Source organism: Oncorhynchus gorbuscha, linkage group LG05 (genome assembly GCF_021184085.1).
Source record: "Oncorhynchus gorbuscha isolate QuinsamMale2020 ecotype Even-year linkage group LG05, OgorEven_v1.0, whole genome shotgun sequence".
NCBI lineage: Eukaryota > Metazoa > Chordata > Actinopteri > Salmoniformes > Salmonidae > Oncorhynchus > Oncorhynchus gorbuscha.
Genome location: NC_060177.1, coordinates 73,339,090 through 73,352,973, shown reverse-complemented (window position 1 = coordinate 73,352,973; position 13,884 = coordinate 73,339,090). Strand labels below are relative to the sequence as shown.

At 39.8% G+C, this 13,884-nt stretch overlaps 1 protein-coding gene across 2 annotated transcripts; it reads left to right on the top strand.

Annotated features, from left to right (window-relative positions):
• Positions 1–2,160: 2,160 nt before the first annotated feature.
• Positions 2,161–13,149, top strand: tbx1 (T-box transcription factor 1). Of its 2 annotated transcripts, none has more exons than XM_046351115.1 (8): positions 2,161–2,823; positions 4,261–4,600; positions 8,626–8,727; positions 8,953–9,124; positions 9,598–9,753; positions 11,202–11,269; positions 11,570–11,670; positions 12,003–13,149. In XM_046351115.1, the coding sequence occupies exons 1-8, from the start codon at positions 2,637–2,639 to the stop codon at positions 12,386–12,388; spliced, it is 1,512 nt and encodes a 503-aa protein (XP_046207071.1). In that variant the 5' UTR covers positions 2,161–2,636; the 3' UTR covers positions 12,389–13,149. The 2 variants fall into 2 exon arrangements, with proteins under 2 accessions (XP_046207071.1, XP_046207070.1); XM_046351114.1 differs by having other exon boundaries at positions 2,162–2,823; positions 4,210–4,600.
• The last annotated feature ends 735 nt before the right edge of the window (positions 13,150–13,884 follow it).

Below are 13,884 nucleotides of genomic sequence, written 5' to 3'. Positions count from 1 at the left end.
TCGGGCGCGTTCAGCAGGACGCAACGTTTTGGAACGTTCAGTTTGGAATATGCTTTGCATAACAAATATGCCTCTGTTGTATAATAAGGAATCACGTCGGCTCTATTCATGGCATTTATATCTGAAACGTCCAAGAACGTTTGGCAACTGAACATGGTGAGGAGCCAGCGAGAGTCATAACAGGTAACTTTACCAGCGCTGCGGAGTGTCCCACCAAACTCACCACGCTTTAAATAAATGTAAGATATGGGCTTCAAATGGTCAGGAAATATTGCCGTTCAAATTACTACGAATATGGCCAATATGGCAATAGCCTATGTCCACCAATTATTTGAGCTACTGCTATTTTATCTTATTTGCAACGTGAACGTATACCTACCTAGCTATAGGCTAGTCTAAAATGTATAATTGTATTTATAGGTGAAGATAAGACACTCATGTCAGGAAACACAATAGGAAACATAATATGTTTAGGCTGTCCATTCATTAAGTAATGAACATACTGTATATATAAAATAAAATAAACATTACTTCATGAGAGTATAAACCATTACTCTCATTATTTAGGAAATGTTATGTGTCTGCTAATTCATTGCTCATTCGTGCAAATCTTGTTGAATACGTGTTTTCTGTCGCCTCCCGCATGTGCGCCAAGGCCTTCAAGCGAATTCCTAAATAGTCTTCCTATTTGATCAGGTTCTGTATTTTGTCTGTTATCACCTGAGTATTTACAAAGAAAGGACGCTTCCGACATGGCAATGATGAAGTGAGCTGGTATCAATGGCATCATCTGATAAAATATAACAAAATGCATGGCCATTTTCTTTAGGTGGGTTACTTAATCTTCAAGATAATAAAACAATGTTAGTCTTGCATTTTCATGAAATATCAAAACAGCACAGTGAACACTGAGGCCGATAGACGACATGGCAATAAAGTGATAATACATGTCCTTGATTTATATCCTATCAAGAAATGATGTGGACCTATTTGTCTATCACACTTGGTTTAGCATTTTAAGATGCTACTGTATAACAACATACGACTTAAGTGTATTTAGCCTTTGCTTAGATGCTGTAGTAAGTCAAGAAAGATAAATAATCAGGGATTGCTGGCTAAGGTCAAAGAAATGTGTTCCTTTTCAAGGTTATTGCATGAGTTAATTATGTTGGCTAAAGATAAAGGTTAATTATATTAATGATCCAAATAATTATGTACAATTCTAAACTTAAAAACAACAGATTACCACAGTAGTTTATTTATGTTTGATTGCATTAAGAAAACATCCAAAACAAATAGGTTTAATCTGCAAAGACAACAGCGGTGCAGCTCACTAAATTATCCCATTAGCCCGCTGCAGCAAAGCATTATTCAATAGCCCAAGTGTAAATTAGACTCAATCCCGGTTGCTATCGCAGTAACTCAACCAAACAAAACTTTTGTTACTGTTAATTAATTATGAAGCTTGATAAGCTGATAAGAGATACTGTAAACGCACGATAAAGGTCAAGTGTCTAGCAAAGCGCACGAGGCAGCTCTCCTTGCATTATAGCAGGCTCACAGGGCAGTAGCCCCAGTCTTTATTCTGCAACACTTGCGCTGAACTTTGTTTACTGACTACAAGACCCAATATGTCCAGCCAGCCAGAAACTAACTATCATACGATGGAATATAGCTGTACGCGTTGAGATTACAATTGGCAGGCAAAAAATAGGCAATCATTTAGTTTACGAAAAATAAAACGCTATAATCCATATGAGTTAAACAAATGTCTAACTATTGTCTGATCGTGAGATCAATAGTATTCAGGTATTAAGTGAGGTCATATTGTATTGGGTGGTGCAGCCATTGCACCAATTAGGCAATACATACATTTGGGAAATTATGGGAACAAAATAACCATAAATTAATACATTAATCCAAACTCCATAAGAATAGACGCAACAACAATGCCTAGTTCATTTGACCAAGAAGCTCAGGATAACAACAGCCCCATGCCCAAGGTATTTGGAAATTACGCGCGCTATCATTGCACAACCAAAATACCCAGTAATATAATTTACTGTATAATTGCAGCACTTTCAAACCGGACATCCGCAATGACGTTATACTTTTTTCCCAAAGTGTATTCAAATTTGGCACATGATTGACCAGATCTTATTCAAATAAAACATCCAGTCAAAGCGTGTACACTTTTTTTAGAGCCCTGCAAGGGAGGCGTGGAGCTCTCACTTTTGACATTCTCTCTGCGGTAGCTTCTCCTCAAGGCAGACGAGCGAGCTCTTATGACATCACCCAGCCGCCGAATGGGGGAGAAGGGAAGAGCTCTCTGCGGATGAACGAGGTTTTGAATCATGTGGACGTGTTTGGGCATATCAATTGAATTCGTGCAATGGAAAAGTTATAAATGTTGACCATATCTTCAAAAAGATTCAGTGGAAATACTTTGCCTTAAAAACAGCGGAGTTACCTAAACTACTTCGCCAAAAGGTCACTGAATATCAACGAAAGTTAGAGGAGAAATGTAAAACTATTGCAGCGTATGTTCCTGCGCATTGTGTCTAGCCTTCTGTTTTCTGGAATAGGGCGTAAAGGAAGCAGAGGAGAGACGGATTTCTCGACCTGATTTCTCGCCTATGGACGACAGCGGTCCCCTCTCTCCAAAAGCAAATGCTTTCAGTATAGCCTCTCTGATTTCAGCTGCGGAGCAAGCAGGAAACGCAAGATTTGACAAACACCGCACTGGCCTGGACAAGCAAAACCAGCACAACTGTTACACTTCGTTTAAAATGCACTACAGCACTGTCACCAGAGAAATGGAAGGTACGAGCGCGGTCTTGACAATAACATTGTAAATATTTGCTTGCTTCAAGTTTGTTTGTTGCTCATCTCGTGTTGTTGTTGTTGTTTATGTTGTTGTTGTATACAGATGTGATCTTGTTCCGGCAATATACTAAAATTGAGCATCCAGATGTTTGAGTTAGTGTAACTCTAACAATAAAACAATGTTGATGCTAGACTAGGCTACAATGTAAAGGTAAGTTAATATAAAAATATTCCCGAAAAGTCAGATCCAGTATATATATACTATAGGAATATTCCGCGAAAAAATATGGTGCATATGACAATAGGAAGTTATTCATAACTTAAACGAATCATAACTTCGGGGGAAAAAACTGTGTTCATAAGCGAATGATATCTTTACAGAACTGCAGAAGCTTGTCAAAATAGTGATTTCAGTTCTTACACAAGCTACTGCCATCAGAGAAGAGAACGATAACACATTTTGAAAATAAGGAATGAGAATTTAGGGGCGGGGGTTCATGGGTCACCAGTGCGTATTAATGGTAAAAACAGTTGACAATAGGCCTATGTCCAACACAGTGGAATTGGGTCCCTTATCCCAGTTCCATTTGGCATATAATAATAATTCAAGATACATTAACCCCAAAATAATGTTGCGTTTGTTTGTTCATGCATATACGTGTTTGTTTACCTCGTAAAAAAGTTGTCCCTTCACTGTGCCAGCTAGCCCGTCTATTGTTACAGGAGGACGATGTGGGCGATACCCTTATCCAAAAGTAAATGGGTGCCGGAAAGCCCATTAAAAGGGGCGCACTTCACTGTCAATCAGTCTCGTCCCAAGGCGAGGAAAGGCACATTACCTGCAGTTCCTTATCTAAATAGAAATAAGAACCGGTTTTATCGTGAAGGGGAGGCCCTGTAGAGAGATAAGAAAGAAGTCTGGATTGCAGTCTAGCATACCGCAGTAGCGCAGCAGATCGGAGGCCGCCTGGAATACTTTTGAACACAATCCCTCGAAAAAACAATTTACGTGTATGCACAGGGATATAGCTCCACAAAAACATTTTTGGTCAGTATTGGGAATTATAATTAGGGACGCAGCAAAATAAAAGTTCTAAATGTTTTTTTCCCTCGCTATTGAACTTTTTGCGAGAAACGTTGCGAGCGAATTCACTAAAGGCAACTGGCATTTTAGGATTTAGGCTGTAGTTTATTTCAGCATTGGATGCAACAGCGAGGATTAATGGACGCAGAAAATACTAATAGACGCACGAAACGGAAACTATTGTAAAACTATTCGAAAATCTATAAAGGCTGTTTGACTTTGAAAAAAATAACTCAAGACTACAACTGCTTTCTGTGTGCAAAGCATATAGTAAAATCCAGCTTTTGGAATGATTTCAGCAATATCCAGTCCGTGGCTGACGCAGCTGTCCCATTTTTGCGATGTTGCAGCCTTCACGACCAGCAGCCTAAGCAGCCTCAACGCACCGGGGAGTTACCATCTCTCTCCGTCCCCCGGGGACCCCTACAGCCAACATGACACCCACTTTGAGCCATGCCCGGCCGCTCAACACAGCTACAACTACTCGGGGTCGAACCCGGCACAGGCCCAGCAGAGCGACACCGGGTCTTCCAACTGTTCCTCGTCGTCCCCCAGTTCCACACCAAACAGCAAGTCTCTGGTGAAAAAGAACCCTAAGGTGGCCAACATTAACGTTCAGTTGGAGATGAAAGCTTTATGGGATGAATTTAATCACCTGGGAACGGAGATGATCGTTACTAAGGCTGGAAGGTGAGTGGAAGTCACACCATGAGACACGCAAGCTTCACTGGGTTAGGGTGCATTGGGCTTCCAGATATAAGCTCATGTTATGAACAAATATTTAGTTTCCTATTTCAAATGTATGCCATGAGAGCTTACACACGCAAAAAAAAGTAGGCCTAAATCATGAGATACGTTGGGAGAAGATATTTAAAGTTGGTGTGTATTTACTCAATTACAAATTGATGTTGGTGTTATGTTGCAATGGAAATTACGCAGCAATATACAAGCTTATCGACCTATTGAAAACATCTCTTAGCTCATTTTACTGTAATATTTAGATAAAATATTCACTCAAAAACTAGGCCTATTAAATGAATATACTGTTGTGTTAAATATCATTTCTAGTCAGACTGTAACCGAATCAAATATTGTGCCTGCAGTTTTTATGTTAAACATTCTCTGAAATTAAGCATTTTTATTTAATTTGGAGTAGTGGATACAATGAAGGGTAGGCTATTTCACAGCAAACATTTTAAACGGCCTACACGTGTGGGCAGAGAAAGCTTATTATTTCTGACTGAATAAAATTATGATATTCGAAAGGGCGTTGATACAAGTTACGCGTGCGTTTTTAGGGGATAATTGTATGCGTAAAGGCCCTTCTGTTTCCCCTGTGTGAGTCATGCTTTCCTTGACATAAAGGCCCACCCCACAAAGGTTAAACTTGTGCTTTCCTATCTTATACAGAGTAATAACACCAAACTAAGGCATGTAGGGGACAATACATGAGATTGTTAAAACAGATAGAGAACTATAAAGAACGTTCCAGAATTCGCATTTTTCGGGCAATGGCATAGATGCGGTAAAGATGTCAATGTAATTCGAGGTAGTAATGCTTGTATGGATGCCAAACCCATCATCACCAATCAACTGTATTACAGTTCAAACGACTGACTACCACCACCGATTTCTGTATGCTAGCTATGCTATCAGTTTAATGAACAAAAGTGAGCATTTAGCAGTTACTTCTTCTAAACCTGCAAATGAACAACTTCTAAATGTTATGCAGCGAAAACAACCAAATATTTCCAAATCGACAGGAATGAGTAACCTGGCCTGTTACAATACATCAATCATGAAGATTTTGACGCATATCCAACTTTTGAGTTATAACTAATTTATTCGACTGTTACGGTTATGCACCCCTTTCCTTTTAATACCCTATCAAAATGCAACATTTTGCGCTTTTCAAAAGCTAGAAAGTTTTGCATTAAAATAACTTGCTACTGTAAACAATCCAGGTATTAGTAAAATTACAGGCCTATGCCTATTTCTTTCTCTCATAATATAACCTTGATATTTACATGCTGTCTCGTAGGCAACGGAGCAATAAAACAATATTTGATAGCATTTGATAGCATAAATATGAATAGCAGTCAAAAAAACATATTGGTGAATTTGGCTATATGACCATAGTCATTATTTATGCAATGTCGTAGGCAATTGTTACTGGACTATTTGGGCCCACTTGCCATACTACGAATTACTGCGTTTATTATTCAATATTTATTTTAGGATTTGATGTAAAAGATGTAAGAAATGGCATTTACGAATGCTCAGTTGACCTGCTCTGTGTTATAGGGTGACAGCAGAACAACATCTGTCATTCCAGAGACACTGAGCAACACAGGATCTGAGGGAGAGCACTTTAAAAGCTACTTTAGCCTCACCTATCCACAACTGCAGCATTGAATAGACACTGACGTTAATTGAGCAAGTATTTTAGGATCACTTTCACTGGTTTGGCGGATTACTTCACATACAATAAAACGTTTTAAGGTATATGAGACACCCCACCCCGTCTGCATGTGTGTGCATGAGGGGAGAGAGAAAGAGAGAGTAGGCCAATTTATGAAAGATAGGGTGAAGGAAAATAATTGTCCCTTGATGCAACAACGTGTGTGTGTGGTTAGAATTCATCAAAGGGCAGAAGAGAAATGCAAGAGAAATGCAAATGACTTGCAAAAGTATTCACCCCCCTTGGCGTTTTTACTATTTTGTTGCATTACAACCTGTCATTTAAATGGATTTTGGGGGGGATTTCATGTAACGGACATAAAATAGTCCAAATTGGTGAAGTGAAACTAAAAAAACGTAAAACTGGTGCGTTTTCAATGTATTCAACCCCTTTGCTATGAAGCCCCTAAATAAGATCTGGTGCAACCAATTACCTTCAGAAGTCACATAATTAGTTAACTATGATCACATGATATGTCACATGATCTCACTATATATACACCTGTTCTGAAAGGCCCCAGAGTCTACAACACCACCAAGCAAGGGGCACCACCATGCAATCGGCACCATGAAGACCAAGGAGCTCTCAAAACAGGTCAGGGACAAAGTTGTGGAGAGGTACAGATCAGGGTTGGATTATAAAACATATCAGAAACGTCCCACGGAGCACCATTGAATCCATTATTTAAAAATGTAAAGAATATGGCACCACAACAACTAGTGGTTAGAGCGTTGGACTAGTAACCGGAAGGTTGCAAGTTCAAACCCCCGAGCTGACAAGGTACAAATCTGTCGTTCTGCCCCTGAACAGGCAGTTAATCCACTATTCCTAGGCCGTCATTGAAAATAAGAATTTGTTCTTAACTGACTTGCCTAGTTAAATAAAGGTAAAATAAATAAATAAAAATAAGGAAAAGGCCGCCCACCAAAACTCACAGATCAGTCAAGAAGGGCGTTAATCAGAGAGACAACAAAGACACCAAAGATAACCCTGAAGGAGCTGCTAAGCTCCACAGCGGAGATTGGAGTATCTATCCATAGGACCACTAAGCCGTACACTCCACAGAGCTGGGTTTTACGGAAGAGTGTCCAGAAAAAAATCCATTGCTTAAAGAAAAAAATAAGCAAACAGGTTTGGTGTTTGCCAAAAGGCATGTGGGAGACTCCCCAGACATATGGAAGAAGGTACTCTGGTCAGATGAGACAGAAATGTAGCTTTTTGGCCATCAAGGAAAACACAGTTGTCTTGTGCAAACCCAACACCTCACTTCACCCCGAGAACACCATCCCCACAGTGAAGCATGGTGGTGATAGCATCATGCTGTGGGGATGTTTTTCATTGGAAGGGACTGGGAAACTGGTCGGAATTGAAGGAATGATGCATGGTGATAAATACAGGGAAATTCTTAAGGGAAACCTGTTTCAGTGTTCCAGAGATTTGAGACTGGGATGGAGGTTCACCTTCCAGCAGGACAATGACCTTAAGCATACTGCTAAAGCACCACTTGAGTGGTTTAAGGGGAAACAGTTAAATGTCTTGGAATGGCTTAGTCAAAGCCCAGACCTCAATCCAATTGAGAATATGTGGTATGACTTAAAGATTGCTGTACACCAGTGGAACCCATCCAACTTGAAGGAGCTGGAGCAGTTTTTCTTTGAAGAATGGGCAAAAATCCCAGTGGCTAGATGTGCCTATCTTATAGAGACATACCCCAAGAAACTTGCAGCTGTAATTGCTACAAAAGGTGGCTCTACAAAGTATTGGCAACAAAATAGGAAAAATGTGAAGGGGGTGAATACTTTCGCAAACCACTGTACAGTGTTAAATAAAGCTCAGCGTAATTTGCAAAAATGTAACCATACTCTAACATTGTTTATTCATGCATTGAATCACTTCATACAAAAAAACGAAAATCCTGGGCCTCCTTCTTCCTTGGAAGGCGTTATAACATGAGGCCTTCAGCAACAACATATAGGCCTAATGCAAAATGCATACCCTATAACAATCCTGGCTGCGGGTGAGATAAAGTTTTCGACTGTTGAAAAAAGAAAAAAGGCTAAATGGTGTAATCTAAAATAATATCGCGAAGTATATCACAACATATAATTTATTTTCTGACGGGGATGTGCCACAATCTCCCAAATCCCACGCAAGCAAACCCCAGTGACAAACATTTGCAGATGAACCCATAGACAATGCTAGAGCCAAGTCAAAGAAAACCGATGTAAACGTTTCATGTGTTTTCTTCTGTCAGGCGAATGTTTCCAACATTTCAAGTGAAAATATTTGGAATGGATCCTATGGCAGACTACATGCTGCTAATGGATTTCCTACCAGTCGACGACAAACGATACAGGTACATTTTATTTACCAAATGAACAAGATACAAATCTATACTTTTCTTGGAAGATATTTTGTGCCAGTCTACTTTCGCTGCAGTGAATGTATAGGCTATGGCATATGTTCCAATGAGCATGTATCCAACTCAAAGTATAGGCCCGAGACAAGGAATTCAATTGAAAAACAGAATGTAGGTCTATGAAACCTCAATTAAAATGTTGCTCCTTTCTTCCTGTCTTAGGTATGCTTTTCACAGCTCCTCCTGGCTGGTGGCGGGTAAAGCTGACCCTGCTACTCCCGGGAGAGTTCATTACCACCCCGACTCTCCCGCCAAGGGCGCACAGTGGATGAAGCAGATAGTCTCATTCGATAAACTAAAACTGACTAACAATTTACTGGATGACAATGGACATGTAAGTATTGTAACGAAGACCTTAGTTTACAAAATAAGTATTTATTTGCACTGCTTGCCATTGCTTTCAAATGACTTGAAAGAGAGTCTAATATTTATAAAGCACCTGCACATTCGTTTTGTCTTGTGTGCCAAAATGTTTCCACGGACAGAGTTACTTTTTTCAAATTTATTTTCCTACACATATAGTTTTTTTTTCCAGGTTACTCATTCCTGATGAATAGATCTGATTGATTTTACATAATGTTAATCATAATTTTAATGATTTGATCAATTTCATCGTGCGTAAAATGTGTTGACTTTCAAGATAATTGTGCTTATTAACTAACCCCTGCGTTGATTAGCCATCAGAGGATTATGAAAACATTTTTTTAGAGACATCGCAATCGACAAAATGTCCATTGAGCTTTTGAGTTAATTTTATAAGTCAGTTTTATTCCATTAGACCTAACATTTTCCCCGCTCCCGCTGCAGATCATTCTGAACTCAATGCACAGATACCAGCCGAGATTCCACGTCGTCTACGTGGACCCACGCAAAGACAGTGAGAAGTATGCGGAGGAGAATTATAAGACCTTTGTTTTTGAGGAAACACGGTTCACGGCGGTCACAGCGTACCAGAACCACAGGGTAAGGATAGCTCACTTTACATGCTATGCAGATATAATAACACACATTAGGCCTATATGATCAAATCACAGCATGATAACGGATGCTTGTTGTAGTGTGTTTTTGTGTTTTCACAAACTCACGAACTTTATGCAGTGTTTTTGCACCATGGGGCTATTTAAGAAGTGTAACTGAATAAGGCAAACTCTAAAACGGAAGGCATTAAACAGCACGATATACGTGGACCCAGCCTGTTTGCCTCTATTCATAATAATGAAGTAAAACTCATAGTATTCGCCTAGTAAGTAATAGCCTAATAATTTGCATGAAAAATCATTCGATTGACAAACGAATCCTAGATGTTTTAATTAATGTGTGCATGATTTGACTATTACATATTTCCAACAGGGCACAAATGAACACCATGTAGGCCTACTGCTAGTAAACCCGACTTTAATGCACTATGACAAAATTAGGCTACATAACCCCCCCCCCCCCCCAAAAAAAAATCTACATTTATGTGAAACACATTATGGATTAAACGAACCATCTTTAAATGTAAACCAAATTTAAGAAATGTAAAAAGAGCTATTTGACGTTGCATCATTCCTTTTATGGAGCAACTAATTCTTGCTTTGATCCCGTGTACTTTAAACAAATGTTTTTCTTGTATCAAATAGCTGAACATAATTCGTTCACATGATATTTTTGCGCCTGAAAGGTGCACTGATGCCCCTGCACAGCTGTCCAGTTACTCTCTTTTTTTCCTCGGTCCTTCCTGCTCTGTGTTATCTGTTTGACCTCTCGGTCTCTAACGGGTCTCCAACGCGCACCGAGGGGCTTTAAGTTTGTTGATCAACTCATTCCGGACATTCATGACCACATAACTTCATTCACGGATGTGCAAAACTATTGGTCTCATCAATTATTAAAAATGACACGTTCAGCTGGCATTTCATTTCAGTGTCAAGGTCACAAAACGTGTTAAACTGTAGGCAATTATCAAAACTACGTTTTCCGTTTGTTTGTTGATAAATGCCTACCTTCATGTTGGTCATAAGGTGAATGCACCAATTTGTAAGTCGCTCTGGATAAGAGCGTCTGCTAAATGACTTAAATGTTAAATGTGGTTATAATATATTGGCATAAACTATGTTTCGATAAAATGAGAAAGGGGTCGCTATAGTGTCGTTCTTTAAGTCAACGTAACGGTAAATGCTTTGAGCCTCACTAGTTAGTAGATCTATCTCGCCATAGTCAGAGATACGTTCCACTCTATTTTTTTCGTTTCGAGTATAGGAGGCCTAGGCTACTATGTATTTCATGAATATTACACGTTCACGTGTTTAATCATAGCCTAAACCCAAAAGCCTGGAACAATCGTGTATATGTCACGTAATGATGTGTTGTTCTATTGGACTTTCCACTTTGACATGAATGTTTACTTGACTTTGTCCTTTTCCTTGTAGATAACGCAGCTAAAAATCGCCAGTAATCCTTTCGCAAAAGGCTTCAGGGACTGTGATCCAGAGGACTGGTGAGAGAACACACACTTTGAAACTCAATTTACTCCATTCATCAACGACAATTAACTGGATACATTTTTACAAAAGTGCATCAAATTGTCTGAATGGAACCAGTGAATAAGAAATATGTAATAGCCTATTTACAGCAAATGTGACACAAACATATGTAAATGTAATTTACTCATGTTATGTCTTGTGGCTCTGTTATCTGCCTTCTCTACCTTATTACATAGTTAAGATATTGGTATTTCTGACACACATTAAAAGAGTAGGTACAGTCAGTGTAACTAAATCCATTCTCTCTGCTCCAGGCCCAGGAATCATAGGCCAGGCTCTCTGCCAATTATGAGTGCCTTTGCCAGAACAAGGAATCCAATGTCTTCTCCCCCACTTCAGAACGGCTCAGAGAAAGGTCTGTAGCCCTTCCTTTGTCTCAGATGAGGAATATAGTTCATTACTTTCACTGAGAGAGTTATTGAATCCAGGAATTGTTATATTTTAGAACAAAGTACACATTTAATCTCAATTTAGCAATGCTATAACTGAAATACGAGTAAATGTTATCTTTCATAAGTTAATATCCATATGAAATATTGAACAGAGATCACCTACAGTAAATGTAGCTTTCACAATGTAGATTGCACAATTATAAAAATGCCTTTGTTATGCTAATGCTTGGCTAATATGCCTACTTTACAGTAAGCCTATCTCTGACTGTCTGCTTTTGTTTGTTGTTGACTTTAGAGGACAATAGGCGGGACTACGACCGGGACCCCAATGGCACGCCGATACACGCTGACCCCGCCCACCAGCTAATGTCACGTGTCCTCAGCCCTGCCCTCCCCGTCCAAGGAGGCCTCCACGCCGTCCCCCTCACCAGTGGCCGGCCAAGCCCTCCCCACGACCTGCGTATCCCGGACGGCCACCCACTGGCCCAAGACACCCTGCACCACCACCCCTACAAGTACCCCACATCCTACGAACACTACCTGGGGGCTAAGACCCGGCCTTCACCCTACCCCATACCCGGCATCAGAGGACACACGTACCACCACCACATGAACCCAGCCACAGCTAACATGTACTCCACAACTAGTGCCCCCGCTAACTATGACTACGGTCCCAGATAATGACTGTATAGCTGTAGCCGGCAGCCACGGCCCACACACCTGGGCTTCGGCTACTAGCTAGCTAGTGCTGTGGAAATGGAAACACACAGGAGTGGAGGGACAACAACACAACTCTGTCTTCATGGCTGATGCAACGTCAGGAGGTTAGAAGGTTGGGAGGTTGTGCGGCACACCCGGTTGCTGGATACCCCATTCCCTCAGAGAGACAAAAACTACCGTATTTATTTAAGGGAAACGTATCTTGGCAGGAAGTACAGACTGGCCCTCTGAGACCGAGCAGGGGTCTGTCTTGACCTCTGAACTTTGACAGCAATAGCTCTACATGAGGGCACCTTTTTGCCTGCGTGGTACAGCGGCGCAGACAGTGAGTCAGCTTACAGAGGAAACAGCTTACCAGGGCCTTCTCTTAAAACATGGATGATGCATTATATTCGGACTGGAATTGATTCTTTTTTTTGTGTTGGATGCACTTTTTGTCATTTTTGCTTTCAGAAAAGCCATATGTTATATAGTCAATCAAGCTTCCATAGATAGACCAGACATTTGCATGTTGAGCTCATTGGATAGGTGTTGAAACACCTAATTGTTTTTTAGAAGAAAAAAATATTTTTTAACCATCTTGAGATCCCGCCCTGAGAAGATTGTACCATGGCACTGACTTGCAACAATTCCAAGTCTATAAAGAAGCAGAATGACTGTTCTGTAACTGTAAAATAAATATGAAATTCTTTACTTTTAATTCATAAAGCATCTTTCTCCCAGTTCTCCATTCAAATCCCTGTGTGCTATCATAGGGCCAGGAAAGACCTTGCCTCATTGATTGCATTGTTCTGTTTTCTCAAGCCGCATTTACCCAGTTGGTTGATAGTGTTAAGTCAGTGTATATGTGAGAAAGAGGACTAGAACCTGTCTAAACATTAGGTTGTGCACTGATATGCTACAGTTCAAATGTCAGCATCCACACCTGGAGCTACAGAATTATGAAATGGTGTGTTGCATAGAGGAATCAAGCTAAACACACACATAGTTGCACAGTAATTTGGCAGATCTCTAGGATCATACTTCAAAAAGTAAACACACACATGGAAAGGCCAAACACATTAATTGTGTGTGTGTAGGCAAATAACTGAATAGCATGAACAGATTTCTTTCCCCTTACAACTGGGCATGCTATTGAGCAACCTAGTAAATAATCTGCCAATAGCAACAACATCTGATACTCAATCAATACATTCTATCCATCCCATTCTATTAAATCAAACCTTATTTATTTTTCTGAAACAAAATCTAACTATTTTTCCTGTGTATATGCTGTTTGTAGGTGGGGGGTTTTCAGCAACCTATTAGTATTTTTTAAAACATTTTATATTTTTATTTATCAAAATATTTTGTTTTTTAAATGAGTAGGCTATAAAACAAAATAGTTTTGCTGACAGATTTGTCAATTGGTGCAGACAAAGATATAAGTCAATTTGTGCCATTGCAACAATTAAATT

Coding starts and splice junctions, on each gene's coding strand:
- tbx1 (XM_046351114.1), top strand. CDS start 2,637: ATGGACGACAGCGGTCCCCTCTCTCCAAAAGCAAATGCTTTCAGTATA. Junction 2,824..4,209: donor TGTCACCAGAGAAATGGAAG/GTACGAGCGCGG, acceptor GAATGATTTCAG/CAATATCCAGTCCGTGGCTG. Junction 9,125..9,597: donor TACTGGATGACAATGGACAT/GTAAGTATTGTA, acceptor CTCCCGCTGCAG/ATCATTCTGAACTCAATGCA.